Consider the following 26,953-nt stretch of genomic DNA (forward strand, 5'->3'; position numbering starts at 1 on the left):
GGTGTTTTTATTGCGTCTCAGGGCGCCCCCCCCCCCAGCGCCCTGCACCCTCAGTGACCGGAGTGTGAAGTGTGCTGAGAGCAATGGCGCACAGCTGCAGTGCTGTGCGCTACCTTGTTGAAGACAGGACGTCTTCTGCCGCCGATTTTCCGGACCTCTTCTGTCTTCTGGCTCTGTAAGGGGGCCGGCGGCGCGGCTCTGGGACCCATCCATGGCTGGGCCTGTGATCGTCCCTCTGGAGCTAATGTCCAGTAGCCTAAGAAGCCCAATCCACTCTGCACGCAGGTGAGTTCGCTTCTTCTCCCCTTAGTCCCTCGATGCAGTGAGCCTGTTGCCAGCAGGTCTCACTGAAAATAAAAAACCTAAAACTAAACTTTTCACTAAGCAGCTCAGGAGAGCCACCTAGTGTGCACCCTTCTCGTTCGGGCACAAAAATCTAACTGAGGCTTGGAGGAGGGTCATGGGGGGAGGAGCCAGTGCACACCAGGTAGTTCTAAAGCTTTACTTTTGTGCCCAGTCTCCTGCGGAGCCGCTATTCCCCATGGTCCTTACGGAGTCCCCAGCATCCACTTAGGACGTTAGAGAAAAATTATTTTATTTTTCTATGTGTGTTTTAAGGTTAAGTTGTCTTTGTTCCACTACAAGAAACATTTATATAATAGTTGTATTTCAGTTAGGTGGAGCTATTAACAGTACCCAGCCATTATTAAACTATTAGTTAAAACTACTATATACCATTGGCTTAAATGTAATATACACAATCTATACATCCCACTATGACCCATTCCAGGACAAAATGCTCTCTACCTGGACTTCCTTCTTAATTTATGATTGCAATCACCTGTGTTGAATCACGTTTCTTATCAATTAAATAGTTCAACACAGGTGACACCAATCATATATTAAGAGGGAAGTCCAGCTAGAGAGTATTTTGTCCCTGGGACATGTTGGGAGGTATGCACAATCTAATATACACCCCCACCTTCCATCGGGGCCCCCCTGTCTTAAGTGCCCCGGGCACCCCCAAGGCTTAATCCGGCCCTGACTGTGCACCCTCCACTGTGAGACATCATCATAGAGGTGTCCAGGGAGCACAGTCTGAGATTGCCAATGTCATGTAGCACATTACACCCTGGCAGAAAGTCATGCAGCACATTACACCCTGGCAGATAGTCATGCAGTACATCGCACCCAAGGAGGTAGTCATGCAGCATATTACACCCTGGCAAATAGTCATGCAGTACATCGCACCCAAGCAGATAGTCATACAGTACATCGCACCCAGGCAGAATGTCATGCAGCACATTACACCCTGGCAGATAGTCATGCAGCACATCACACCCTGGCAGATAGTCATGCAGCACATCACACCCAGGCAGTTAGTCATGCAGCACATTACACCCAGGCAGAATGTCATGCAGCACATCACACCCTGGCAGATAGTCATACACTACATCCCAAGCAGGCAGAATGTCATGCAACACAGTACACCCTGGCAGAGATAGTCATGCAGTACATCACACCCTGGCAGATAGTCATGCAGTACATCACATCCAGGCAGAATGTCATGCAGCACATTAAACCCACCCAGGAAGATAGTTATGCAGCACATCACACCCAGTCAGCACATTACACCCAGGCAGAATGTCATGCAGCACATCACACCCAGTCAACACATTACACCCAGGTGGAATGTCATGCAGCACATCACACCCAGTCAGCACATTACACCCACCCAGTCAGTTAGTCATGCAGCACATTACTCCCAGGCATAATGTCATGCAGCACATTACACCCTGGCAGTTAGTCATGCAGCACATCACACCCAGGCAGAATGTCATGCAGTGCATTACAACCAGGCAGAATGTCATGCAGCACATTACACCCGGGCAGAATGTCATGCAGCACATCACACCCTGGCAGATAGTCATGCAGCACATTACACCCAGGCAGAATGTCATGCAGTACATTACAACCAGGCAGAATGTCATGCAGCACATTACACCCTGGCAGAATGTCATGCAGCACATCACACCCAGGCAGTTAGTCATGCAGCACATCACACCCTGGCAGATAGTCATGCAGCATATCACACCCGGGCAGAATGCAGGGACGTGCAGTCAGGGGAGGCAGTGCCTCCCCTGTGATTAATTATTAAAATAACAAAAAGAAGATACTTATGACACATGTTCTGTGTCATAAGTATGTTCTTTATGTTATTCTAATAATTTTAGGGCTTTAAATAGGTTTGGGAGGCACTGATGGCAGTGCCTCCCGTAGATAATGGAAACGGGGATCGAGCGGGGGGTGGGACCAACAAGTGGGCTGTAAAAGCCCATTGAAAAGCATAGGCAAAGCGGCACCTATAGAAGTGCCTCGCTGACATCACTGTCAGCAAGGCAGAAATGATTGGACAGCGGATCCAGTGCTGGATCCGCTGGTCCAATCATCCATACGAGGCGGCGGGACAGTGAGCTGCTCCCCTCCCTTCATCCACCTGTAGTCCGTCACCTGCTGCTGATGATCATGTCAGGGACCCTGTGTAGAAGACAGCGGCGGCAGCGCTCCTGGAGCCGGCGTCTGTAGAGGAGCAGCGGCGGCTGGCGCTCTCCTCCTCCAGCCTCAGCAGCAGGTGTCTGTCTGTATGTGCAGCAGAGCCGCGTCCGGAGTGCAGGGACAGCGAGAGGCGCCTGTGGTGAGTACAGCACATCCATCCATCTCTCCCTCTCTCTCTCTCTCTCTCTCTCTCTCCCTCTCTCTCTCTCCTCGGCCTGTGCATTGATGTATATAAGCATAAGTTTCAGTTTTTGCAGGTACTGGCCCTATTGGATTCTACTGGACAAGTGGACGTGACCGGCGTGGGATGTAGGTAAGTATGTGTGAGTGTGTAAGTGTGTTTTTAATAAACTTTTACTTTCACGGTGTGTGTGTTGTGTTTTTATTTGGGTATTTTTTGTTGTTGTAGAACTACAGGTATCAGCGGGCACCTCATTTCCTCGCACGCTGGTACTTGAGGTTCCCCAAGTACCAGCAAGCGGGGGAGGCTTGCTGGGCCTTGTAGTTCCACCACAAAAAACAATACTCTTTTGTTTTACACACATGGCTATCAGCCTGGCACCCACCGCCCAGGGGTGCTGGGGACAGCCTCGGGCTTCACCCCTGGCCCTTGGGTGCCGGGAGGGGGGGGACCCTTGATTTAAGGGGTCCCCACTCCTCCAGGGAACCCCGGCCAGGGGTGACTAGTTGGGGGGGTAATGCCACGGCCGCAGGGACCTACATAAAAGTGTCCCCCGGCTGTGGCATTATGTCCCTGGCTAGTGGAGCCCGGTGCTGGTTTTAAAAATACGGGGGACCCCTACATCTTTTGTCCCCCGTATTTTTGGAACCAGGACCGGTCTAAGAGCCCGGTGCTGGTTGTCTAAATAAGGGGAACCCCTGTCAATTTTTTTCCTGGTATTTAAACAACCAGGACCGGCTCAAAGAGCCCGAGGCTGGTTATACTTAGGAGGGGGGACCTCACCCATTTTTTTTTTTTTTACATTTTTTAACCCATTTAGACCCCTTTCCATTAAGTTAATGGAAGCCCTGGACAACAGAATTGCATTTATGTTCTCCTCCCACTCCCTTCCCAAACACAAAAAAAAATTTCTATAAAAATGTACAATATATCTCAAGTATGATGAGCAGGCAGCGGGCATTGGCGGCATTGGACTGAGATGCAAATTAGTGGCGGAGGGCTGGGTCAGTTGATGGTGGGCAAGTTTGTAAGCCATTGGCGGTGGCAGCAAGCAGCGGCTCAGGGCAAGTAGCGGGCATTGGCTCGGCGGCGGTAGGGGCCATCGGCAGGATCCAGCATACATTATGGCTATAGTGCCTCACCAGTCACTGACCTCACCGCACGCCACTGGCAGAATGTCATGCAGCACATCACACCCGGGCAGATAGTCATGCAGCACATCACACCCTGGCAGCTAGTCATGCAGCACATCACACCCTGGCAGATAGTCATGCAGCACATCACACCCTGGCAGATAGTCATGCAGCACATCACACCCAGGCAGAATGTCATGCAGCACATCGCACCGAGGCAGTTAGTCATGCAGCACATCACACCCTGGCAGATAGTCATGCAGCACATCACACCCTGGCAGATAGTCATGCAGCACATCACACCCTGGCAGATAGTCATGCAGCACATCACACCCAGGCAGAATGTCATGCAGCACATCGCACCGAGGCAGTTAGTCATGCAGCACATCACACCCTGGCAGATAGTCATGCAGCACATCACACCCTGGCAGATAGTCATGCAGCACATCACACCCAGGCAGAATGTCATGCAGCACATCGCACCGAGGCAGTTAGTCATGCAGCACATCACACCCTGGCAGATAGTCATGCAGCACATCACACCCTGGCAGATAGTCATGCAGCACATCACACCCAGGCAGAATGTCATGCAGCACATTACTCCCATGCATAAAGTTATATAGTATTTATTCCGCAGGCAGTTAACGGACACCAGGCTGTATGGAAGATGCATTGATACATTGTAACAGCGGCTGAAGCTGCATTATATGGGCGTCCACCAATCAGTGGAGACTGAGCGGTCTCCGCCAATCAGAGCGTCGGACACAAACCCGGCGAGCGCCGCTGTCTCCCAGTTCCCCGGAAGCTATGGCCAAGGTGTGGTGTCATCAGTGACTGCTGTGTACAGTGCCGTGTGTACTGTGTGTGACTGCTGTGTACAGTGCCGTGTGTACTGTGTGTGACTGCTGTGTACAGTGCCGTGTGTACTGTGTGTGACTGCTGTGTACAGTGCCGTGTATACTGTGTGTGACTGCTGTGTACAGTGCCGTGTGTACTGTGTGTGACTGCTGTGTACAGTGCCGTGTGTACTGTGTGTGACTGCTGTGTACAGTGCCGTGTGTACTGTGTGTGACTGCTGTGTACAGTGCCGTGTGTACTGTGTGTGACTGCTGTGTACAGTGCCGTGTGTACTGTGTGTGACTGCTGTGTACAGTGCCGTGTGTACTGTGTGTGACTGCTGTGTACAGTGCCGTGTGTACTGTGTGTGACTGCTGTGTACAGTGCCGTGTGTACTGTGTGTGACTGCTGTGTACAGTGCTGTGTGTGACTGCTGTGTACAGTGCCGTGTGTACTGTGTGTGACTGCTGTGTACAGTGCCGTGTGTACTGTGTGTGACTGCTGTGTACAGTGCTGTGTGTGACTGCTGTGTACAGTGCCGTGTGTACTGTGTGTGACTGCTGTGTACAGTGCCGTGTGTACTGTGTGTGACTGCTGTGTACAGTGCCGTGTATACTGTGCGTGACTGCTGTGTACAGTGTTGTGTGTACTGTGTGTGACTGCTGTGTACAGTGCCGTGTGTACTGTGTGTGACTGCTGTGTACAGTGCCGTGTATACTGTGCGTGACTGCTGTGTACAGTGTTGTGTGTACTGTGTGTGACTGAGCTGTGTACAGTGCCGTGTATACTGTGTGTGACTGAGCTGTGTACAGTGCCGTGTATACTGTGTGTGACTGAGCTGTGTACAGTGCTGTGTGTGACAGCTGTGTACAGTGCTGTGTATACTGCGTGTATGTGTGGTGTCAGTGAGTGAGCTGTGTGTATGGTGACACTACTGTCCTGCTGCTGTGTATACTGTGTGTGTGGGGTGAGTGACACTGCTGCTGTGTATACTGTGTGTGTGGGGTGAGTGACACTGCTGTGTATACTGTGTGTGTGGGGTGAGTGACACTGCTGTGTATACTGTGTGTGTGGGGTGAGTGACACTGCTGCTGTAGTGTGTGTCACATCATGTCGCTGCAGCCGGGTGGCAGCGTGCTGGCTGGGAGGGTATAGGGCTCTCCCCTGTGTATTCCCAGTGATGGGCACATGCAGGCAGAGACATACGAGGGAGTGATGTGATTTGGGCACATGGGGGTCACACACTGACATCGCTGCTGCGGAGTCCCTGAGTTCGGGGTGTAGACGGCTGCTCTCATGGCTGCTCTGAAGGTTTCTCCCCGGGATTAGCTGGACACTATGATCTCCCAAAGAGACAGAGGGGATCTGGCCCGCTTCTACACGGTGACTGACCCCAGGAAACACCAGAAAGGCTTCACCATCTACAGAGTCACTGCCAGGGTAAGTGCAGAGCCTCCTACCTCACATCATTATTCTCTTACTATCATTTATGTTCTGATATGTATGTAAAGCTGCGTACCACCTAGGGAAACATCCCCTGCTTAGTATTGTGTGAGAGCGCCATTATGTGATTGCTGCTCCTGCTCACCCCTCACTCCATCACCATATGAAGTGATTTATTGATTGGCCTGTAGTACAGAAGTGACAGTGTCCCCCGGGATAGATGCTGCATGCTAATATCTCTTCCTAGGAGGTAGCGCTCGATGGGTGACCTGTGTTGCACATTGTACAGTTTCATGTCAGCATGAGTGCAGCCACGTATAGACTTGCAGCTTGCACGCATCGGGATCCAGTTTTTCAACCCAATATCACTTTGGGAACCAGTTTAGCCACATGCACGGATTGCTAAATAGCTCAGGCAGCAGGGCCAGATATCCAGAACACAGCGTTCCCTAGTTCAGAACGGTTCTCAGACAGGTTCTACTTTATTCCCGGTCAAAATGACTGCTACTCATCTTGCAGCCCCTTCAGCTGCTGTGGAACTATACATCCCAGCATGCCCTGCCACAGCTTTGCTATGAGGGCATGCTGTAACTGTCAGGGCATGCTGGCATGTGTAGTTCCACATCAGCTTCAGGGCCATGTTATGAATAACCCTGGTATAGAGCACCGCGCTGCTATGGGAATACATACGTGATACCAGCGGTTATAAGACCAACACCCGATGCAGAGAATCCCAACAAGGGTCTACCCTTCCCACGTCCTGACTCTAACCCTCCCTTACCACGTCCTGACCCTAACCCTTCCCCGCAGCCTAATGCTGGGTACACACTGGGTGACTTTGTAAACAATATCGCAAATTTTTACCCTGCTTACAATATCGCCCAGTGCGTATGCTGCCAGCAAAAGCCGTCGCGCACTTTACACCCCTCGCTGTTGCCTGTACGTGCAGCTCAATCTAACCATATCGTCACATGCGGCATGTTCCAGCCGGCCGCGGCAGGACGTCACTGTGCGATATCGCTTGTGATATCGCATAGTGTGTATATGGGCGACCCAGGAGGGGAAAAACTGTGATATCATTCATAGAGTGTATCGCATAGTGTGTACCCACCATAACCCTAACCCCCCCCCCCCCCCCCCCCCCCCCGCAGCCTAAACCTTGGGGGCAAGATGCAGTAACATGAGTGGGCATTTTAGCTTAACGATAAATGAGGGATCGGGACATTGTGTTGGCCGTGTGTTCCTGAAATGCCAACATTCGCAGTGTCGGCGTTATTGCATGATAATAATAGAGGGAGTAGGCAGATTCACCCAATGAAATGCGTCCTGGCACGCAGACTCTAATACAGTGTGTGGCTGCTGCCAGGGGAGTGCAGTGAAAGCTCGTGCTGTCTGTCTGTGGCAGTGCTGATTGGCCACCTCATATAACCCCTGAGATATGAGCGGGAGGGTAAGTTCTCACCCGCATGGCCCATCCCTCTGAGATGTGAGGCTCTCACCCGCACAGCCGAACCCCCTGAGATGTGAGCGCGAGGGTCAGCTCTCACCCACATGGTCCATCCCCCCTCTGTTATGTAACCTATGAACTTGCCTGTACTGTATATTCTACATGGCTCATCTTTCGACTGGACCATTTTTTTCCAAGTTCCGACCACAGGAGAACTAGGTCCATCAGGTCCTCATCAGTAGAACTGAATAGGAGGGGAAGGGGCTGACCTATTTGCTACATAAAGGGATGGGGGTCATCCAGAACTGTGTTTCCCTATTTAAAGACATTGTAGATCTTTTGTCCCCCTAATCCCTAGCTCAGTGTTTTTCAACCGCTGTGCCGCGGCACACTGGTGTGCCGCCAGCGGTTGTCAAGTGTGCCGCCGCCAGAGATCCCTGCTGCCAGTCCCATTCTGCTGCCGTCTTCACTATACAATGACCGCGTAAGAGCTGCCTGAGCTGCCCGATAGTGATACTGACTTACAGCATCACTATCGGGCAGCGCAGGCAGTACTTCTGCGGTCACTGTATAGTGAAGACGGCAGCTCTCCTGCGGGCCCGCCCGTGACCCCTACGACATGGCGTGACTCAGAGGTCACGTACACATCACCATCCAGCCCGGGTAGCGTGTAGTTTCGTGGCCCATGCTGCTCTGCTCCTCACTGCTCCTGCCGCTTAGGGGGAAAAGAAAAAAAGGTTTGGGCCAGTGCTTTATGATTATGAGTGTGTGCAGTGCCATTACTATGTGTGTGGTGGCGTTACTATGGGGTCACTGTCTCTGGTGGCATTACTGTGGGTGTCATTGTGTTTGATGGCATTACTAGGGGGGTCAGTGTGTCTGGCGGCATTACTGTGGGGATCGGTGTGTGTGGTGGCATTTACTATGAGGGTTGGTGTGTGTGGTGGCATTACTATGGGTGTCAGTGTGTTTGGTGGCATTACTATGGGGGTCAGTGTGTCTGGTGGCATTACTGTGGGGGTCGGTGTGTGTGGTGGCATTACTATGGGGGGGGGGGGGGGCAATGTGTGCCATTACTATGGGGGACAGTGTATGGCAATACTATGAGGGTCAATGTGTGGAATTACTGTGGCAGTGTGTTCAAGTACTGCGCATTATTTTAATAACTGTTGGGGACAATGTGTCTGTGTTTTTCCCCTTGGGGACAAATATGTTTGTTTTATTTCCCTGTATGTGTTTTATTTTTCCGTGGGGTACCGATGGTGTGCCTTGGCAATTTTCAAATCTTTTTGGTGTGCCGCGAACTGAAAAAGGTTGAAAATCACTGCCCTAGCTGGTCATTTTACCAAAATGCCATGAAGTGGGGATTACCCAGCATGGACCTCTAGATTCCTTTTTGGACCCCATTACAGTCAGGCATGTGGCTTTTATTTGCTATTATAATTGATTTATCTAGGGCCTGCATATTTCATTGCATTGTACAATTGGGGACAAAGTCTTAATGAAACGAGGATGGGTACTGACCGACAGAGAGGGCAGAGGGCCCTGCTGGAAATCTAACACGCTATAGGATAACAGACGTCTGATGCATGAGTTTCAGTGCTACATATTATGTATTGTTCTGGCCAGATTGGAAGGGGTCTGGGACTCCAGGTTGACAACAAAAAGGTCGACACACCTTAGGTCGACGCCAATTGGTCGACACACCTTAGGTCGACATGGACAAAAGGTCGACATGGGAAAAAGTCGACATAAGTTTTTTATGTTTTTTTGGTGTCGTTTTCTTCGTAGAGTGACCGGGAACCCCAATTAGTGCACCGCGTCCCCTCGCATGGCTCGCTTCGCTCGCCATGCTTCAGGCATGGTGCCTTCGCCCCGCTCCGCTCGGCACAGATTACCGTTCCAATCGTAGTCCACGTGGATCGTTAAGTATGAAAAGGTTCCAAAAAAGAAAAAAAATTGTGAAAAACTCATGTCGGCCTTTTTCCATGTTGACCTTTTGTCCATGTCGACCTTTTGTCCATGTCGACCTAAGGTGTGTCGGCCAATTGGCGTTGACCTAAGGTGTGTCAACCTTTTTGTTGTCGACCTGGAGTCCGGATACCATTGGAAGGGTAGTAAGTGCATGGTGGGCTATATGTTCCAGTCACACAGCTAAGTTGGTCAGTGGTCAAAGGGTTGTTGAATGTAGGAAGAGAACACGTACGTGTAAGAGAACACATGTAAGTTCTGTGTGAACTGTGCAGAGGTAATTTGGTTGAGGTTACATGGTAAGTTTTCATGGAATGCTGGAAGGTTGGGAGGCGAGAGGAAAGTCTGGTGCATGGTAGGGCATTCCATAGAGTCCTGTAACCGTGAACGGGGGCAGGTAATGAGTGCGGGTGAGTGGTGCAGATTTTGCGCAGAACAGAGGAAGATGTGGAGATACAGTTATGAAGGGAGGGGGGCCCTAGTTTGCACACCATAATTAAGTAGTGAGGTGCTATTCTGCTTGAGACTTGATACAGTATACAAGGGGAAAGAGGTGCAGGTACACTATCTCACACTAGCTCAACCTGTAATATCCAGAGGCATTTAGCATAATCCTGGCCAGTGCTATGAGCTTATGAGCTCTACACCTTGTGCGATCCGCCGCCGAGCTGCCCGACGGCCCCCCCCTCCCCATCACCCGGCTCCATAGCAGTGCAGGTAAATATGGACGAGATCGTCCATATATGCCTACATGCACAAGCCACGGGGCACCAGCGATGAACGAGCGCGGGGCCGCACATCGTTCATCGCTGGTGCCTCCACACTCAAAGATATGAACGGTATCTTGTTCATTAATGAACGAGATCGTTTATATCTTTGAGTATTATCGCCCAGTGTGTAGGGCCCATAACCCAATGAGAGGCTACCTTGGCGCGGTGGGTAACCTCATAGCCCTGGCCAGGATTATGCTAAATGCCTTTGGTTATTACAGGTTGAGCTAGTGTGAGATAGTGCACCTGCACCTCTTTCCCCTTGTATAAGTGGAGAGATGTATGTTTGTGCGGTCTCGTTGATGGCCTTGTTTGTTGTAATATTTTATGTTGGATTTGATCAAGTCCAGGCGACCAGTGTACAGTAGGGGCTGATCGAGTGGTTCGTGAATTCCCACCGCAAGGTACATTAGCAATTCAGCTCCGAACTCGCTGCATTTTCTAAATGTAATTGCCTTTTTCCGTGCATGGTGAAAAGGTAGGGATAGTCATTATTTATTTTCAGATGAAATGTGGGGACACAGTGCAGAACCCCTGGTGCGCCACTTCCAGCGAATGATCACGCATAATTTGGCCAATAAAACATGTCGGTTTTCAGGTGATTTTCTTCAACTGGCTCAATAAGCAGTTTATTGATGCAGGACCGGTATAATGAGGGGTGTGTGCATCTGTAATGGGTCCAGGGGGCATTATACCTTGCACCCATCCTTTGGCGCCGCAAAAATAAATGGAAAAATAGCGCCAAAATACTGTAAAAAGTTTAATTAGCTGAAAACCACGAACTGGCCATTGTTTTACACATGGTTTTGCACAATTGCTAACTTTTTTTTGATTTGCTGACAACTCTAATTAACCCCCAGTGAGAGAGAAATTCCGTGTTCTAATCTACAATGCTACAGTTACAGCTGATGGAACATCACATGATCATGTATACATTGTTTGTGTCTGTTATTTCCATACAGCTCTATATAAGTAATATTATAGGTGACTTGATACAATTAGCAGTAGAGAGAAATCTGTAAACACCATTATATGTTTATACACATTTCAGTCTCTTATCAAAACCAGTAGCGAATGAAACCAACACCGATTTCTCCACTATTTTAGGTCTTCGGGCCAAACTTGTTAATCCACAGCTTATTGCGCCAATTAGGTGCCACCGTTGCGTGAATATGGTCTTGGCGTATTTATCCCCATCCCGCCTACTCACGTGCACGCAAGCATCTGACAAACCCACGCCCCTATCTGCATGGGCATAATGCTTGTGGCCATTTATATGGGTATATGCAGAGCGAAGAATTGTAAACTGGCATACTCATGCGGCATCAGGACTTTAATGTTTTTGCTATACTAGTGTTGTCTCAGCCACCCACCTTCTCCCCTCCCTCGCCCATGGAACAATACTAGAGCCAATGCAGAATATGAACAGGAATTCTGATGAAGCCCTCATTAACCTGACGACGTTATAGCAGACAGACTAGTAAACAAGGCTTACTGCTGCCATGGCTCTGCATCTCCCGGGACCTGTTCTCCCCATGGCTCACATCTATGGAAACTCTCCTCTACAAAGCGCCGTGTATATGATCAGTGCATTATTAGACATCCTGGCCCCTGGTTTTTGTCCAGCTGTTGTGTGTGTGTGTGTGTATGTATGTATGTGTATGTGTGTGTGTGTGTGTGTGTGTGTGTATATATATATATATATATATATATATATATATATATATATATATATATATATATATATATATATATATATATAAACGGTCAATAGGTCAACACTAGACAACCAACAGGGTCAACTTGCTGATGGTATAGACAGAAAAGGTCGGCACATGATTTTTCATGATTTTTAGGGTTAGGCACTTGCTGGAGCGTTAGGGTTAAAGTAACAGAACATGTGTCAATCATTTGCACGTCAACCTTTTGACCCTGTTGACATATCGACTGTCAACCATCCGTTGTCGACCTACCAACCAATCAGCAGTCGTCATTTTTCTGTCTAGTGCAAGCTAGCCAATTACAGCGAGTGTCTGATTGGCTGCAATTATTTAGAAGAGCGCTATACCTTGGAGCAATGTTGGTAAATGGCGCTCAGCGTCTCACGCTCTGTCCTCGATGGAGCCTCTGTTTTACGCCAAAATATCAGTTTCTCTGCTATTTATCATCATGTCCCACTGCGTCCTCCTGTTGTCAGATGATGTACAATATATGCGCCTTCACCCATGTTTGACTTTCTGCTCATAGGTTCATTTAATGTAACGATTATGCTGACGGCTGGGATAATGTTAATGCATTACTAGGTGAGGTTATAAACTGGTGATCAGGTTGTAGATTTTGCAGGTGATCTCATTCTAACTGATATTTCTCTTGCAGATTGTGTCCAGGAAGAATCCGGAAGACGTCCAGGAGGTAAATATCTGCGCAGTTGCTAAAATATATATTTCCCAGTTTGCTGTGTTTTCTATATAACCTTAGTGACTCAGAGGCACCTACACTGTATCTGCCTCCCCAATAGGAGGCAGCGATGAGGTCCGCTGACCAAGACCAAAGGAGGGTGGAAGTTAGAGAATAACTGTGGCAGTAGTGATGGGATGTTCAAATGGCGTGTTATGTGAGTATATGGGAGACAGTGTAGGACCCAGGCAGGAAAAGGAAGGGAGTCCCACTATGCCCCATTGGCAGATGTTACTCTAAATATGGGGGCAAATGGACAGTAACTAATTTTTGTATTGGGTGCTCGGTGGGGGCGGTCCCTCGGATTAAACCAAATTTTTATTTCTGCTGCGGGGTACACTGGGCTCCACAAGGAATAGACATAGGGGGTGTAGAGTAGGATCTTGATCCGAGGCACCAACAGGCTCAAAGCTCTGACTGTTCCCAGAATGCACAGCGCCGCCTCCTCTATAACCCCGCCTCCCTGCACAGGAGCTCAGTTTTGTAGTTGGTGCAGCAGTAAGCAGGCACATAACAGAGGGGCTGCTTCAGGCAGCCCTAAGAAGAGCTTTTTTTTTTTTAAGAAAAAAGTGAAGACTTCAAGGGCAGCACCGGTGGTAAATGTCAGAAGACATTCACTGCTTCAGCTCCAGCTCTCCCCAGCGGCGCTGTACACTCCCGAGCCCTGGTTGCCGGGTAACTACAGCAGGAGGCTCCGGTTTTCTTCACGTCATCACACACGACTAGGGCTCTCCGGGATCACGTGGCCGCGCTTCGGGAGGTGGTGAGTGGGTTCCGCTTGCAGGACCCGGTCTTTATCGCGATCCGGCGCAGTCAGTGGGAGGCGGGCCGCGCGCGCTGGCGGTGGACACTGTGGCAGTACAGGCGATCCCACTAGATCACCAGGGCATGGGTGCAGGTCAGGTTTTCTCTCTAAACCATTTTCAGTAGCCCACAGTACCCGGTGGTTTTGCCAGCAGGGGGATAAGACTGAGACCTGAAGCCCCTCCCCCAGCCCCAGGGCGCCATTTCCTGCAAATGTTCCCACCCTGGAGCTGCATATCTGTCTCTCCCTCACTCCCTGGCAGTGTCTGCGGCGCCATTATCCCTCAGCTCACTGTTCCTGGGACTGCTTGAGCAAATCCTCCTGTGTAAAGCCGCCTGGTTGTCAGCGCTGTGACTTTACATGACACTTAAGTATTCTACCTGCCTTTTTAGACAGTGCTAGTTAAGAAAGAGTGCATTTAGTCAGGGTTTTCTAGTACAATTACCCTGTGATATACATCCAGTTCTTACTGTGTAGTGTTATATATATATATATATATATATATATATATATATATATAAAAGCTAGTCCAGTGCAGTATTATTGTTAGTAATAACCTCTGCATTGTACAAACTGTGACTATTTGTGTGTGCATTTGATAGCTGAGTGGTGTCCATTTTGTGTCTTTCACTCAACTTGCTATCCCTATATTCTATAACCTGAGGGGGCTTGGTGCGTCAGGTTTTATATTGATATAGGATTTTCACAAAGATATACTCTAATACGTATTTTTCTCTGTGATTTAGTCACCATACTGTATCTCTCCTTTATCTCTGCTAGTGCTGACTACACAGCGCAGGGGTTTGGGTAAGAGGTATTGTGCTGCTGCCAATTGTACTGTGTTACCTGATACTGCAAGTTATATCATGTCTGCTTCTGAGGGTAACGGTTCTGGGGCTGAACACACTGCCGGTGTTGCTGAAGCCACAGATCACTATGAGGGGAATATGGCAGCTGTGGGCTCTGGTTCTGGGGGCTCCTTGCCCCCCAGTGGGACTGTGGCAACAGAGGTACATAATGACCCACCGTGGGCCGCTTTTTCCACGCTTCTGCATACGCTAGTTCATAAACTAACATCCCCTATGGGACCCCCAATGCCGGTACAACCGTATGTGGTCCCTGCAGCTAACCCGCCGTGGGCAGACGATTTATCTGCTCAATTGAGGAAGTTGAACCAGTCCCTGACTACAAGAAAGTCTGATCATCGCTCGCCTAAGGCCATGGGGTCCTCTAAGCGAGCGCTTGTCTCCTCACAATCCACTGCTGTCACTGACACCTCGTCTGATGAAGACGGCACTTACACTGACCCCACAGGTTCTGACTCAGATACGGCTGATGGGGAGGTTAGTTCACATGTGGATGTTCCTGTTCTTTTGGAGGCTATTAAATTAGTTCTACAGATTACGGATGATCCCGAGCCATCCGTCCCTCCTAAGAAACCAGATAGGTTCAAGCGTCAGAAGGTGGTTAAACAAGTTTTACCTCGCTCTGATCACCTAGTGGATATACGTCAGGAACCCTGGGAAAACCCGGGTACGAAGTTTGCCTCAAAAGAAGATGCTGGCTAAGAATTGGGAAATGCCTCCTCCAGTAGACTCACATGTGGTGAGGATGGTGGTTTCCTCAGCTCTACCTGTCCCTACCGTCACGTCTCTAAAAGAGCCTACGGATAAACGTGTGGAGGGTTGTCTTAAAGCGATCTACACCCTCACGGGTGCTTCATAAAGGCCCACTATTGCAGCAACATGGGCTGCAGAGGCTATTGAAGCATGGGCCTTGGAGTTAGAAGCTGAAATCTCTTCTGACCATGCTAGACATTGCTTGTCATATATTGTCACAGCTTCTCGCTATATTAAAGAGGCGGCTTCTGATGCCGGTATTCTAGCAGCCAAGGCCTCTACTACATCAGTCCTGGCTCACCGGATATTGTGGCTGAGATCCTGGTCTGTGGATCTGGACTCTAGAAAAATCCTGGAGGTACTCCCTTTCAAGGGAGATATTGTGTTTGGAGAGGACTTAAATAAGATAGTGGCTGACTTGGCTACTGCCAAAACTGCCTGTCTGCCAAGTACTGCTCCTTCTGTGTCGAAGGCTAAAGGTACTTCCTTTCGCCCCTTTTGTCCTTCAGGTAAAGCAAAAGGTCAGGCATACAACAAGCAGGTCCGCACTTCCAAACTTGGTAAGCCAAAGCCAAAAAGAGCCTGGGCAGCTCGTGAGCCAGCTTCCAAGGCCGATAAGCCTGCCGCATGACGGGGCGGGCCTTCCCCTGGGGGATCCCAGGGTGGGGGGCCGGCTTCTAGGGTATACCCAGGAATGGTTGAAGACCACTTCAGATGCCTGGGTACGGGAAGTCGTCACTTGATGTTACGCCATAGCCTTCAAAAACCGACCCCCTCATCGATTTTGCCAGACAGACGTTCCATTGGACCAGACAAAGGCAAACACTCTGCAATCGATGGTACAGACCCTCCTGGATACAGGAGTCGTAGTACAGGTGCCTCTTGCGCAGAGGGGCCGGGGGTACTATTCTCCGCTGTTTCTAGTCCCGAAACCGAATGGGTCCTCCCGGCCCATTCTCAACCTCAAGGCATTGAACAGGTTTGTGAAGGTTTCCAAGTTCCGGAGGGAAACCCTTCACTCTATAGTTCTGGCCTTGGAACCTGGGGACTACATGGTCTCCCTGGACATACAGGATGCTTACCTGCATATTCCTATAGCAGCGTCACATCAGCAATACCTGAGGTTTGCTATTGGCAACCTCCATTACCAGTTTCGGGCGTTACCTTTTGGTTTAAAAACGGCTCTGCGAGTCTTCACAAAAATTATGGCGGTGATGACGGTGGTATTCCGCCGTCAAGGGGTAAGGATACTGCCGTATCTGGACGACTTGTTAATCCTGGCAAATTCCTCAGAACTTCTCCTGCGTCATCTGGATATGACGGTCCGGTTTCTACAAGCCCACGGGTGGCTCATCAACTGGAAGAATTCCTCCCTGATCCCTGCTCAGAGCATGGTGCATCTGGGAGCGCTATTGGACACTCACAACCAGAGGTTGTTCTTGTGTCAGGAGAAAGTCCTGAAGCTTCAGGACAGGATTCGTTGCTTCCTTCCTCGTCCGCAAGTGTCGATACATTCAGCGATGCAGGTGCTGGGCCTCATGGTATCAGCATTCGACATGGTGGAGTATGCACAATTCCATTCTCGTCCCCTCCAGAGGCTGATTCTAGCCAAGTGGGACGGCCTGCCTCACCGGATCAGGTCTCAAATGATCTCATTGACTCCGGAGGTCCGTCTGTCGCTGCTTTGGTGGCTCCGGGACCAACAATTGTGCAGTGGCCATCCCTTCTGGATATCCAACTGGGTCCTGTTGACGACAGATGCCAGTCTAAGAGGTTGGGGCGCGGTGCTGGAGCAACACTCCCTTCAGGGTCGGTGGACCAAGGAGGAGTCCCTCCTCTCAATCAACATTCTGGAATTGCGGGCGGTCTTCAATGCATTGAACCTAGCCCATCATTTAATTCAGAACCGTCCTGTTAAAGTACAGTCGTACAACGCCACCACAGTGGCTTACATAAATCATCAAGGCGGCACTCAAAGCTGTTTGGCAATGAAGGAAGTCTCACGGATTCTACATTGGGCAGAACGCCATCTACCGGCCATATCGGCAATATTCATTCCGGGAGTCCTGAATTGGGAAGCGGACTTTCTCAGTCGTCAGGACGTACATGCCGGCGAGTGGGGCCTCCATCCAGAAGTGTTTCAACTCCTAGTGGAAAAGTGGGGCCTTCCAGACGTGGATCTGATGGCGTCTCGACACAATCACAAGGTTCCGGTCTTCGGAGCAAGGACAAGAGATCCTCAAGCAGCATTCATGGATGCGCTGGCGGTACCGTGGAGGTTTCGGCTGCCGTACGTGTTCCCTCCGGTGTCACTCCTGCCCAGGGTAATTCGGAAGTTCAAGCAAGAAAAAGGAATTCTGCATCTCATAGCTCCAGCGTGACCCAGACGGCACTGGTTCTCAGACCTGCAAGGCCTATCGTCAGAGCGTACAATTCTACTTCCACAACGCCCATACCTCCGCGTTCAGTGCCCCTGTGTCTACCAGGTCCTAGCCCGGCTGTCTTTGACGGCGTGGCTCTTGAAGCTTCCGTCTTAAGGGCTAAAGGGGTTTTCTGAGGCAGTCATTCAAGCTATGTTGCGGGCCCGGAAACCAGCTTCGGCTCGGATTTACTATAGGGTCTGGCATTCTTACTTTGTTTGGTGCGCATCTAACGATTATGATGCTTCCAAGTTTAGTATAGCCAAGTTGTTGGCTTTTCTTCAGCAGGGCCTGGACTTAGGCCTGCGTCTGGCCTCCCTCAAGGTTCAAATATCTGCCTGGTCGGTGTGGTTTCAGAGAAAAATTGCGACCTTACCCGACGCCTCCTTTACTCAGGGCGTATTGCGTATCCATCCTCCCTATGTCCCGCTTGTGGCTCCTTGGGACTTGTCGGTGGTTTTGGAGGCGTTACAAGAGTCTCCGTTTGAACCTCTTGGTTCAGCTGACCTTAAGTGGCTTTCCCTTAAGGTGGTGTTTCTGCTGGCTATTGCTTCAGCTAGAAGAGTGTCGGATTTGGGTGCCTTGTCCTGTAGTTCCCCATATCTGATATTTCACCGTGACCGGGCGGTCCTTAGGACTCGTCCCGGATATTTACCTAAGGTGGTTTCTTGGTGCCACCTTAACCAGGAGATTGTGGTTCCGGCACTTGTTTCTCCTGATCTTTCTCCCAAAGAGCGGTCTTTGGATGTGGTACGGGCTCTCCGTATCTATGTGAAGAGAACTGCTTCTATTAGGAAATCTGATTCTCTCTTTGTGCTGTTTGGATTTCACAAACGGGGCTGGCCTGCTCACAAGCAAACTTTGGCCAGATGGATTAGAATGGTGATTGCACATGCTTATGTGAGGGCTGGTCTGTCAGCTCCTACTCACATTATGGCCCATTCTACTCGGTCTGTTGGACCTTCTTGGGCGGCCCGCCGTGGTGCGACCCTTGAACAATTGTGCGGCTACGTGGTCCTCAGTGAACACATTTATAAGGTGCTATGCCTTCGATACTGCCGCTTCCCAGGATGCTTCCTTTGGACGCCGGGTTCTTGTGCCCGCTACAGTGCGTCCCCTCCCATAAGGAACTGCTTGAGGACATCCCCATTGTCCATTCCTTGTGGAGCCCAGTGTACCCCACAGCAGAGAACGAGTTTTATGGTAAGGACTTACCTTTGTTAAAACTCTTTCTGCGAGGTACACTGGGCTCCACAAGGTGCCCACCCTGACGCACTTAGCTTCTTTGGGTTGGTATGGCATTAGCCGCTGACACTTCTCCTGTCGTGAGAGTGTGGTGTATGTGGCTACTAACCGTTGTCGTCTCTTTTCTTGCTCCTGCATTGGGCTGGTTAACTAAAAACTGAGCTCCTGTGCAGGGAGGCGGGGTTATAGAGGAGGCGGCGCTGTGCATTCTGGGAACAGTCAAAGCTTTGAGCCTGTTGGTGCCTCGGATGAAGATCCTACTCTATACCCCCTATGTCTATTCCTTGTGGAGCCCAGTGTACCTCTCAGAAAGAGTTTTAACAAAGGTAAGTTCTTACCATAAAACTCATTTTTTTTTAACCAATGCATTACGTTGGCTCAAGAACATACGAGTGTAGGTAAGTACTTACTGATACCACTAAGCTATGGGAAAGTTTAGAAGGCCATAGGTGAAGAAATGAGTGCAGGGTCACAGATTATTAGCAAAATCAATAAGGGATCACAATTATTAACAATATTGACATGACACAATAATTTAATAAAGGCATAAAGGGCACTTTTATTATCTATATCTACTCCGATGCTCCTCACTTAGCGACCTACCTGTTTAACAACCGCTCGGACTTACAACCAGCTCTCTGAAGATCTGGAAACGGCAATTTTATCATTTCTGTAATTGTCACTGATTGTATTTTTCTGTTCTGTAATACTGTAAGACTTAGGCAAAGTAAACAAACTTAACAAGTTGAGTTTCCATTAGACCTTTTCTTTATAAATAATAATTATTACCTGTACTTACTGTAGTATGCTGTTCCTCACTTAACGACCAATTTATTTAACAACCTAGTTGTAGGAACGTAACTCGGTCGTTAAGTGAGGAGCATCCGTATATCCTTTCTCTCCCTGGTTACCCACCGGCCAGAAGTACAACGAGGGGCCCAGTGCTACTTGCCATCAGACCGTTCCCGACCACAGAGGAAGGGGACCCGGGCTAATGAGCTGTTAGTGACTGGAGCGAGGGTGGGGGTTTCTTGCTTTAATAATGGGGATTATATGTAAACTGCATGCGATTTAGGGGATCCAGAACTGGTGCACTCTCACTGCCTAACCCTACTGGGCATACTTATGTTTCGGATCCCGATAGCCGGCATTCTGGCTGGTGTCGAGATTCCGGCGCCGGCTTCGTATCCGTTGGGGTTCTGAATGTTGGCATTGTGACTACATCCCAGTCAGGTAATGAGGAAGGGCCCTGCCGTTGCCAGCGCTGTGTTGCCCGCAGAACAATACCTGGTACCGCCTAGTGTACTAATGGGAGTACCAATGCAATGAGAATGGTCAAAGTTTATCAATTAAGGGGCTGATGCCGTATTGGAAGTAAAATGGGTGTAAATTGCTCAAAAGAATTTGCACATGTATTCAGAGCTGAGATCTGCCCATCACTGCATGGGCAGCTTATGTGCCCGGTTTACTACATGTCGTCATCAATGTACTTGCCTCTGCCCTATAGTAGGTGTAACAGATAAGCCTCCTACATGCTGATCTGCAGCTGCGTGTGCACCTACATGCTGATCTGCAGCTGCTTATACACTTACATGCTGATCTGCAGCGGCGTATACACCTACATGCTGATCTGCAGCTGCATATACACCTACATGCTGATCTGCAGCTGCGTGTGCACCTACATGCTGATCTGCAGCTGCGTGTGCACCTACATGCTGATCTGCAGCTGCGTGTGCACCTACATGCTGATCTGCAGCGGCGTATACACTTACATGCTGATCTGCAGCTGCGTATACACCTACATGCTGATCTGCAGCGGCGTATACACCTACATGCTGATCTGCAGCTGCGTATACACCTACGTGCTGATCTGCAGCTGCGTGTGCACCTACGTGCTGATCTGCAGCTGCGTGTGCACCTACGTGCTGATCTGCAGCTGCGTATACACCTACGTGCTGATCTGCAGCTGCGTATACACCTACGTGCTGATCTGCAGCTGAGTGTGCACCTACGTGCTGATCTGCAGCTGCGTGTGCACCTACGTGCTGATCTGCAGCTGCGTGTGCACCTACGTGCTGATCTGCAGCTGCGTGTGCACCTACGTGCTGATCTGCAGCTGCGTGTGCACCTACGTGCTGATCTGCAGCTGCGTGTGCACCTACGTGCTGATCTGCAGCTGCGTGTGCACCTACGTGCTGATCTGCAGCTGCGTGTGCACCTACGTGCTGATCTGCAGCTGCGTGTGCACCTACGTGCTGATCTGCAGCTGCCCGTATATGGGTTGGACCCTCCCCCTGTTCTGCCTCTCCACTCCTTAGGTTTCATATGTGCAAAGTGCATACTGTGAAATTGGGCGCACGTTCCGCCCCTAAGTGTTTCACCACCGAGTGACATGTTAGTAAATGAAATGCTTCTGTACCTTTTCTAGTTTTTGTTCATCAGCCCTAAGTAGCCACAAACAGCCAGTCACTATACTGTAATTGTATACAATGGGGAGTGAGCCGGGGAAAAGAAACTACATATACATGGCTGAAAAGCATAGAGGGAAGCCAGAAAGTTGCAGCAAGGTGTTCAGTAAAATCACCTGAAGGTGGATGACGCCTCTCGTGTTACAGTTTATGTAGTTCTGAGAGTTACATCAGGTGCTTCTTCTATAATGTTTCATTGTAGCAGGTAACCTATGGATTGAACGTTTGTAGGTAAGGGGGGGGGGGGGAGATGCCGGCTCATGTACCCCGCCAGTGAATAATCATTATAGGTCTACTTTTCTGCAGCTGTAACTCCCTCCTCTTGTTCCCTCAGATAGTAATCTGGAAAAGATACAGCGACTTCAAGAAATTGCACCGAGAACTTTGGCAGATACATAAGAATCTCTTCCGACAAACCGATTTGTTTCCTCCTTTCGCAAAAGCGAAACTGTTTGGTAAGCGTCTCTCTGCCGTAGCTTGGTATAACCGGAATATTCTTGGCCCGATAGATGAGAACTTTAACCTGAGATTGTGAAACACTTTCCCCACACTCGCTGGCTCATACATTACTCTCTGTGACCCAGATGATACACTCCGTGTCACAACTTGTTACAGTGTAGCTGCACATTATTATTAATCAAGCCGCTGTCTGCGTTGGTGTTATTATGGGATGTTGTGATAACTGTGCGGACACTCCGGATTACTGCCCAGTGTCACAGCGGCCCCCTGGCACAGGCCGACGGTAATCTCTAGCCACATTTACCAGCTGGCCGCTATCGCCCACGCGCCCTGCACCCCGCAGTAGGCCAGCAATATCTAACGGTAGTGGTGCATGCTGGGTAGACGCTTCGCCATGGGTAGTGATTCCGATGCTTGGGCACTTTTTCCTGAATTTTGGGTCTTGGCTTATTGTGTACTAAGGGTGTAATGAGACGCATAAGCGATGCGTTCGCCGACTGAAGCCCCCGTGCAGTGTGCGCACACGCAGGAACTGCACTGCGACGGCATCTCACTTATGCGAACAGCTCTGCCTGATTGAGAGGCGGGGCGTTCGTGGGGTGGGCGGTGACGTGGCATTTTGTGGGCGTCAACACAGCGTTCGGGGGGTGGGGGGTCCGGTCCGGACAACAGAGGCATGTCCGGAGCCGCTGCAACCCAAAACATGGCGGCCCGGCATCTGCCTTCGCAGATAGGCTGCGGAGGCAGGGGCTACCCTAAACATCGAGTGTATCGCATTTTAGCAGGGGGTGAAGGACCCGGCATGTGGGCAGCTTTGCCCTGTGCTGGGCGGCCCCCCGCATGCTAGAGAGCGGAGTTGTAGTTTTAAGATCATGCTGAATTAGGCCATAAGTACCTAGGACTATATTTGTATTGCAAAGGAAATGATATAAAAGAGCAGATTGAGAAAATCTATGTGCGGCACAAGGTATGGCGTGGGTCATTGTAAAGGACCTTTGTCTTGTGCCCAGATTGCGTACTTTTCTCAGACTTTTGTGTCTTAATTTGCTAATTGTATACTGCGTAGGATTAGTATTTTATTTGCAAAATAATTGGTATAAAGCAGCAGATTAGATGCATATTTTAAGAAAAAGTTGCATGTCGTGGCTGAGTCGCATAGTCTGCGGCGTGCTAAACGTGGCGGGTTGGCGCAATCTGATGGTAGGTGTGTGTCCGCACATCTGCCCTTTTCACCGTTGCGATGATTAGATGCGCCTGCCAATGAATGGGTGCAGGGGGGCTGGCTGAGGGGCGTCCTGGCACTTGGGATGCCCCCCTGGGTGTGCCAACACACTCACTGTCATATCGCCACACCCTTATCCCGACTCATGGGTGCGAGATGTTGTGCGTTATGATATAGTAATGTAGTGGTGGCACCGCTGTGTAGTCTGGTGCTGATACTTGCATCATTACAACCTGACGCTGGGACAGTATGGCTGATATGAGGTGCAGTGTAATGGCCGTGAGGGGAAGCAGCGTCTACCTGCTGTGGCGTTGGCGGGGAATTAGACTGACATAGAGAACATTACACACGTGACGGGTCTGGTTACATTACTTATTGCACCACCCCTGTACAATATGAAGACGTACAACGCCGTTTTCTGTGCAGCAGATCTCACAATAGATAGAATATACGTAGATAGTCCGTCAGTGAGCAGATCACTGGCTGATAACTCTCTGTCCTTACATGATTGATCCGTGGTGTATAGGTGACAATAGAACAATTTTATTAAGGGATAAAGATGCTGCGGTGAAGTCAGATGTAACTGTTGTATTAAAATATGGCCAAACACATCTGTAATAAAGTGGACTTCAGGGTAATTATGGAGGCGCGCCAGTTCAGGCGGGGGAGGTGGTGACGGTGCTGGCTAGGCAGAAACCCTGGATTGCTGGACGACCCCCAAATACACAGAAAATGTCCCCCATGTCGCCACAATAGCGTTGGCAAAACTTCTGCCTTACATACAAGGTGCAGTTATAACTGATAAATGTCACATTGATTTATTTGCAAGTCAGCATTGCGTACTGTAACAGGGTTCCTGGCATTTATCTGTTTAGTGCTGCATAGAGCGCCCTCTAGTGGTTCTGTGATGAAAATGTTCATTTCTATTCTAAACTCTCAGAGCTGTAACCTGTGCTTACCAACAATTGTGTATTCATTTATGGGTACATTATTCACTGCTTTATTACATAACATTTATATTTTATTCAAAAATAAGTGCAGCCAATATTTTGATATTCTATATTATATTATGTTACTGAAATGAATTATGTACATGAAATAAAAGGCGTTTTATACTGCATGTAAATACTAACATTTGCCTGCGGCTTCAATCACGCGGATGTCTGTTATTGCTCCACGGAACTAATTTTACAAAGACAGTAGTGGCCTCTAATATTGTGATATATATATCATGCAGTCTTTTTTTTTTTTTTTTTTTCCGTCACCCAGTGTCTGTGCAAAAGGTGCTGGGGGAGTAGGACCTTGGACCCTCTCCAAAAGAAGAAGGGCCCCGTTACTCCCCAAACCCTCAGTGCCAAAAGGCCTACTGAGGGAAAAAAGGGTCTGCAGGTCCCCCCTTGCCGAAGCGCAGAGGGACCCTCTGGTATCCCCAGGGTTGGCTGGAGCTTCCCCCTGGGGAACGAAAACAGCCTCTGGCCCTCCCCAAAAGGAGAGGGCCTCTGCAACTAGGGGAGAGGGTGTCCCATAAGGGTCTCACCTAAACCCCAACAAAAAATGTAACAAACACACAAAAAAACATAAAAAAGTGCAGCGTAGTACAAAGTGCGAGAAAAAGTGGCGCAACTAGACACTTCTAGAGACGTTTTATACGAATTGCTTACACACTGGTGGTTTTAAATGCAGTAAATAATGATACACCTTCCATACATATGGATACTAAAAAGATAACCAAAGGACACAAAACATAGTGTAATCCAGTTAAATCAGCTGGTGTATCTTTTATTCATTACTGGTCCCACTCACATGGCGTAGATGGTATATTTGCATGTAGAAACCATATACTTTGTATATAACTGCTTCCACTTCACGAGGATACAGGACATATAGACTCCAATAAGCACTTAAAATAAGAAAATAGCAATAGTGCAATACCGTCTGTGTATAGGTAAAAAACTGATATTTTAATAGGGACACTCACAAACATAGGTTAAAAAACAGCATGAAAACAGAGAGATGTTGCATGGACATCAGAGGCTTCAGGAGACAACAGCCAGCAGCATAGATGTATAATCACCTCCAGTCCCGGTTATTTGGGAATACCCCCACGCTGTCAGATATGTCCTCCAAATCTCTCAATATCTGACAGCGTGGGGGTATTCCCAAATAACCGGGACTGGAGGTGATTATACATCTATGCCTGCTGGCTGTTGTCTCCTGAAGCCTCTGATGTCGATGCAACATCTCTCTGTTTTCATGCTGTTTTTTAACCTATGTTTGTGAGTGTCCCTATTAAAATATCAGTTTTTACCTATACACAGACGGTATTGCACTATTGCTATTTTCTTATTTTAAGTGCTTATTGGAGTCTATACGTCCTGTATCCTCGTGAAGTGGAAGCAGTTATATACAAAGTATATGGTTTCTACATGCAAAAATACCATCTACGCCATGTGAGTGGGACCAGTAATGAATAAAAGATACACCATCTGATTTAACTGGATTACACTATGTTTTGTGTCCTTTTGTTATCTTTTTAGTATCCATATGTATGGAAGGTGTATCGTTCTTTACTGCTTTCAAAACCACCAGTGTGTAAACAATTCTTATAAAACGTCTCTAGAAGTGTCTAGTTGCGCCACTTTTTCTCACACTTTCTGTGTTCTGTGAGTTATGCTGAAACCACGGTGAAGGTTTCTCTTGTGGGATTAAAGGCTGCTATCTAGTATAAGCGCAAGAAAGATCATCTTTTTTCGTTTGAGTAGTGCAAAACACGTGAATAAATAAATAAGCACCAGCCAGAAGGGGGGGCGGTGTTAAAAATTAACCATGCCCTAGCCGAAATGCCAGGGCACAGGAAAAAGGTGCAGCAGAAGTAGGGGAAGTAATAGTGCAAAGTGCCGTACTAGTGCAAAGGTGGGCGTGATCACCAGTGCATGTTCAGGCACCCCTGGCTCTTCCAGCACCAGGGGCACTTAATACATCAGGCTTCAGACTGCTCCCGACCTCCAGCCAGACCAAGCTTCAAACCCACTCTGTGCCAGGGTCAACCCCCAGTACGAGAAAAGATACCAAACCAGGCCGTTCTCCGCTCCACGCAAGGGGTCCTATTTCAACCCCTTCTTAGGACGACGGATATTAAGCCCGGTTTTTCTCCACTCTCGGCCAGGGGCAGTGCCACACCCCGGCATGGTACTCCACAAGGTGGTTCTCCATTCCACACTAAGAACCTCTCACGCTCCCAGTGTAAGAACAGGTACTCCACCAAGTGTTTCCCTCGACCAGATACTACACTTCATCTTAGCCAAAAGGCCGAGAATATGAAACATACAGTCATTGGACTTGAGGAGACTGCACGGGCCGAGTGTCAAGTGTCTGGTTTTCCCTTCATTTTCTTTTTCTCCTCTCCCTGACGTCACATTGGGATCATACATATCTCAGTTACTTTCTAGGCCACTAAGCCATAGGTTCTCAAACTCGGTCCTCAGGACCCCACACAGTGCATGCTTTGCAGGTAACCCAGCACGGGATCCGGTCTGAAGATCGACAGTGTCTAGGTCGACAATGTTTAGGTAGACCACTATAGGTCGACAGTCACTAGGTCGACATGGATGGAAGGTCGACAGGGTTTCTAGGTTGACATGTGCTAGGTCGACAGGTCTAAAGGTCGACATGAGTTTTTCACTTTTTTTTTTTTTTTTTTTTTCATACTTAACGATCCACGTGGACTACGATTGGAACGGTAAAGTGTGCCGAGCGGTAGCGGAGCGAAGGCACCATGCCCGAAGCATGGTGAGCGAAGCGAGCCATGCGAGGGGACGCGGTGCACTAATTTGGGTTCCCGGTCACTCTACGAAGAAAACAACACAAAAAAAATAAAAAATCCTCATGTCGACCTTTAGACCTGTCGACCTAGCACATGT

The 26,953-nt window shown here is 49.0% G+C and overlaps 1 protein-coding gene across 1 annotated transcript in view; it reads left to right on the forward strand.

Moving 5' to 3' along the window:
- Positions 1–4,640: 4,640 nt before the first annotated feature.
- The window catches only part of RPS6KC1 (ribosomal protein S6 kinase C1), a 315,485-nt gene continuing 293,172 nt past the window's right edge, over positions 4,641–26,953 (forward strand). The window contains exons 1-3 of the mRNA XM_063919063.1: positions 4,641–6,147; positions 12,715–12,750; positions 21,687–21,807. Coding sequence (XP_063775133.1) covers positions 6,046–6,147; positions 12,715–12,750; positions 21,687–21,807 — 259 coding nt within the window. The 5' untranslated portion in view covers positions 4,641–6,045. The remainder of the gene's footprint in view (positions 6,148–12,714; positions 12,751–21,686; positions 21,808–26,953) is intronic.

The sequence above is a fragment of the Pseudophryne corroboree genome, chromosome 4 (genome assembly GCF_028390025.1).
Source record: "Pseudophryne corroboree isolate aPseCor3 chromosome 4, aPseCor3.hap2, whole genome shotgun sequence".
Taxonomy (NCBI): domain Eukaryota; kingdom Metazoa; phylum Chordata; class Amphibia; order Anura; family Myobatrachidae; genus Pseudophryne; species Pseudophryne corroboree.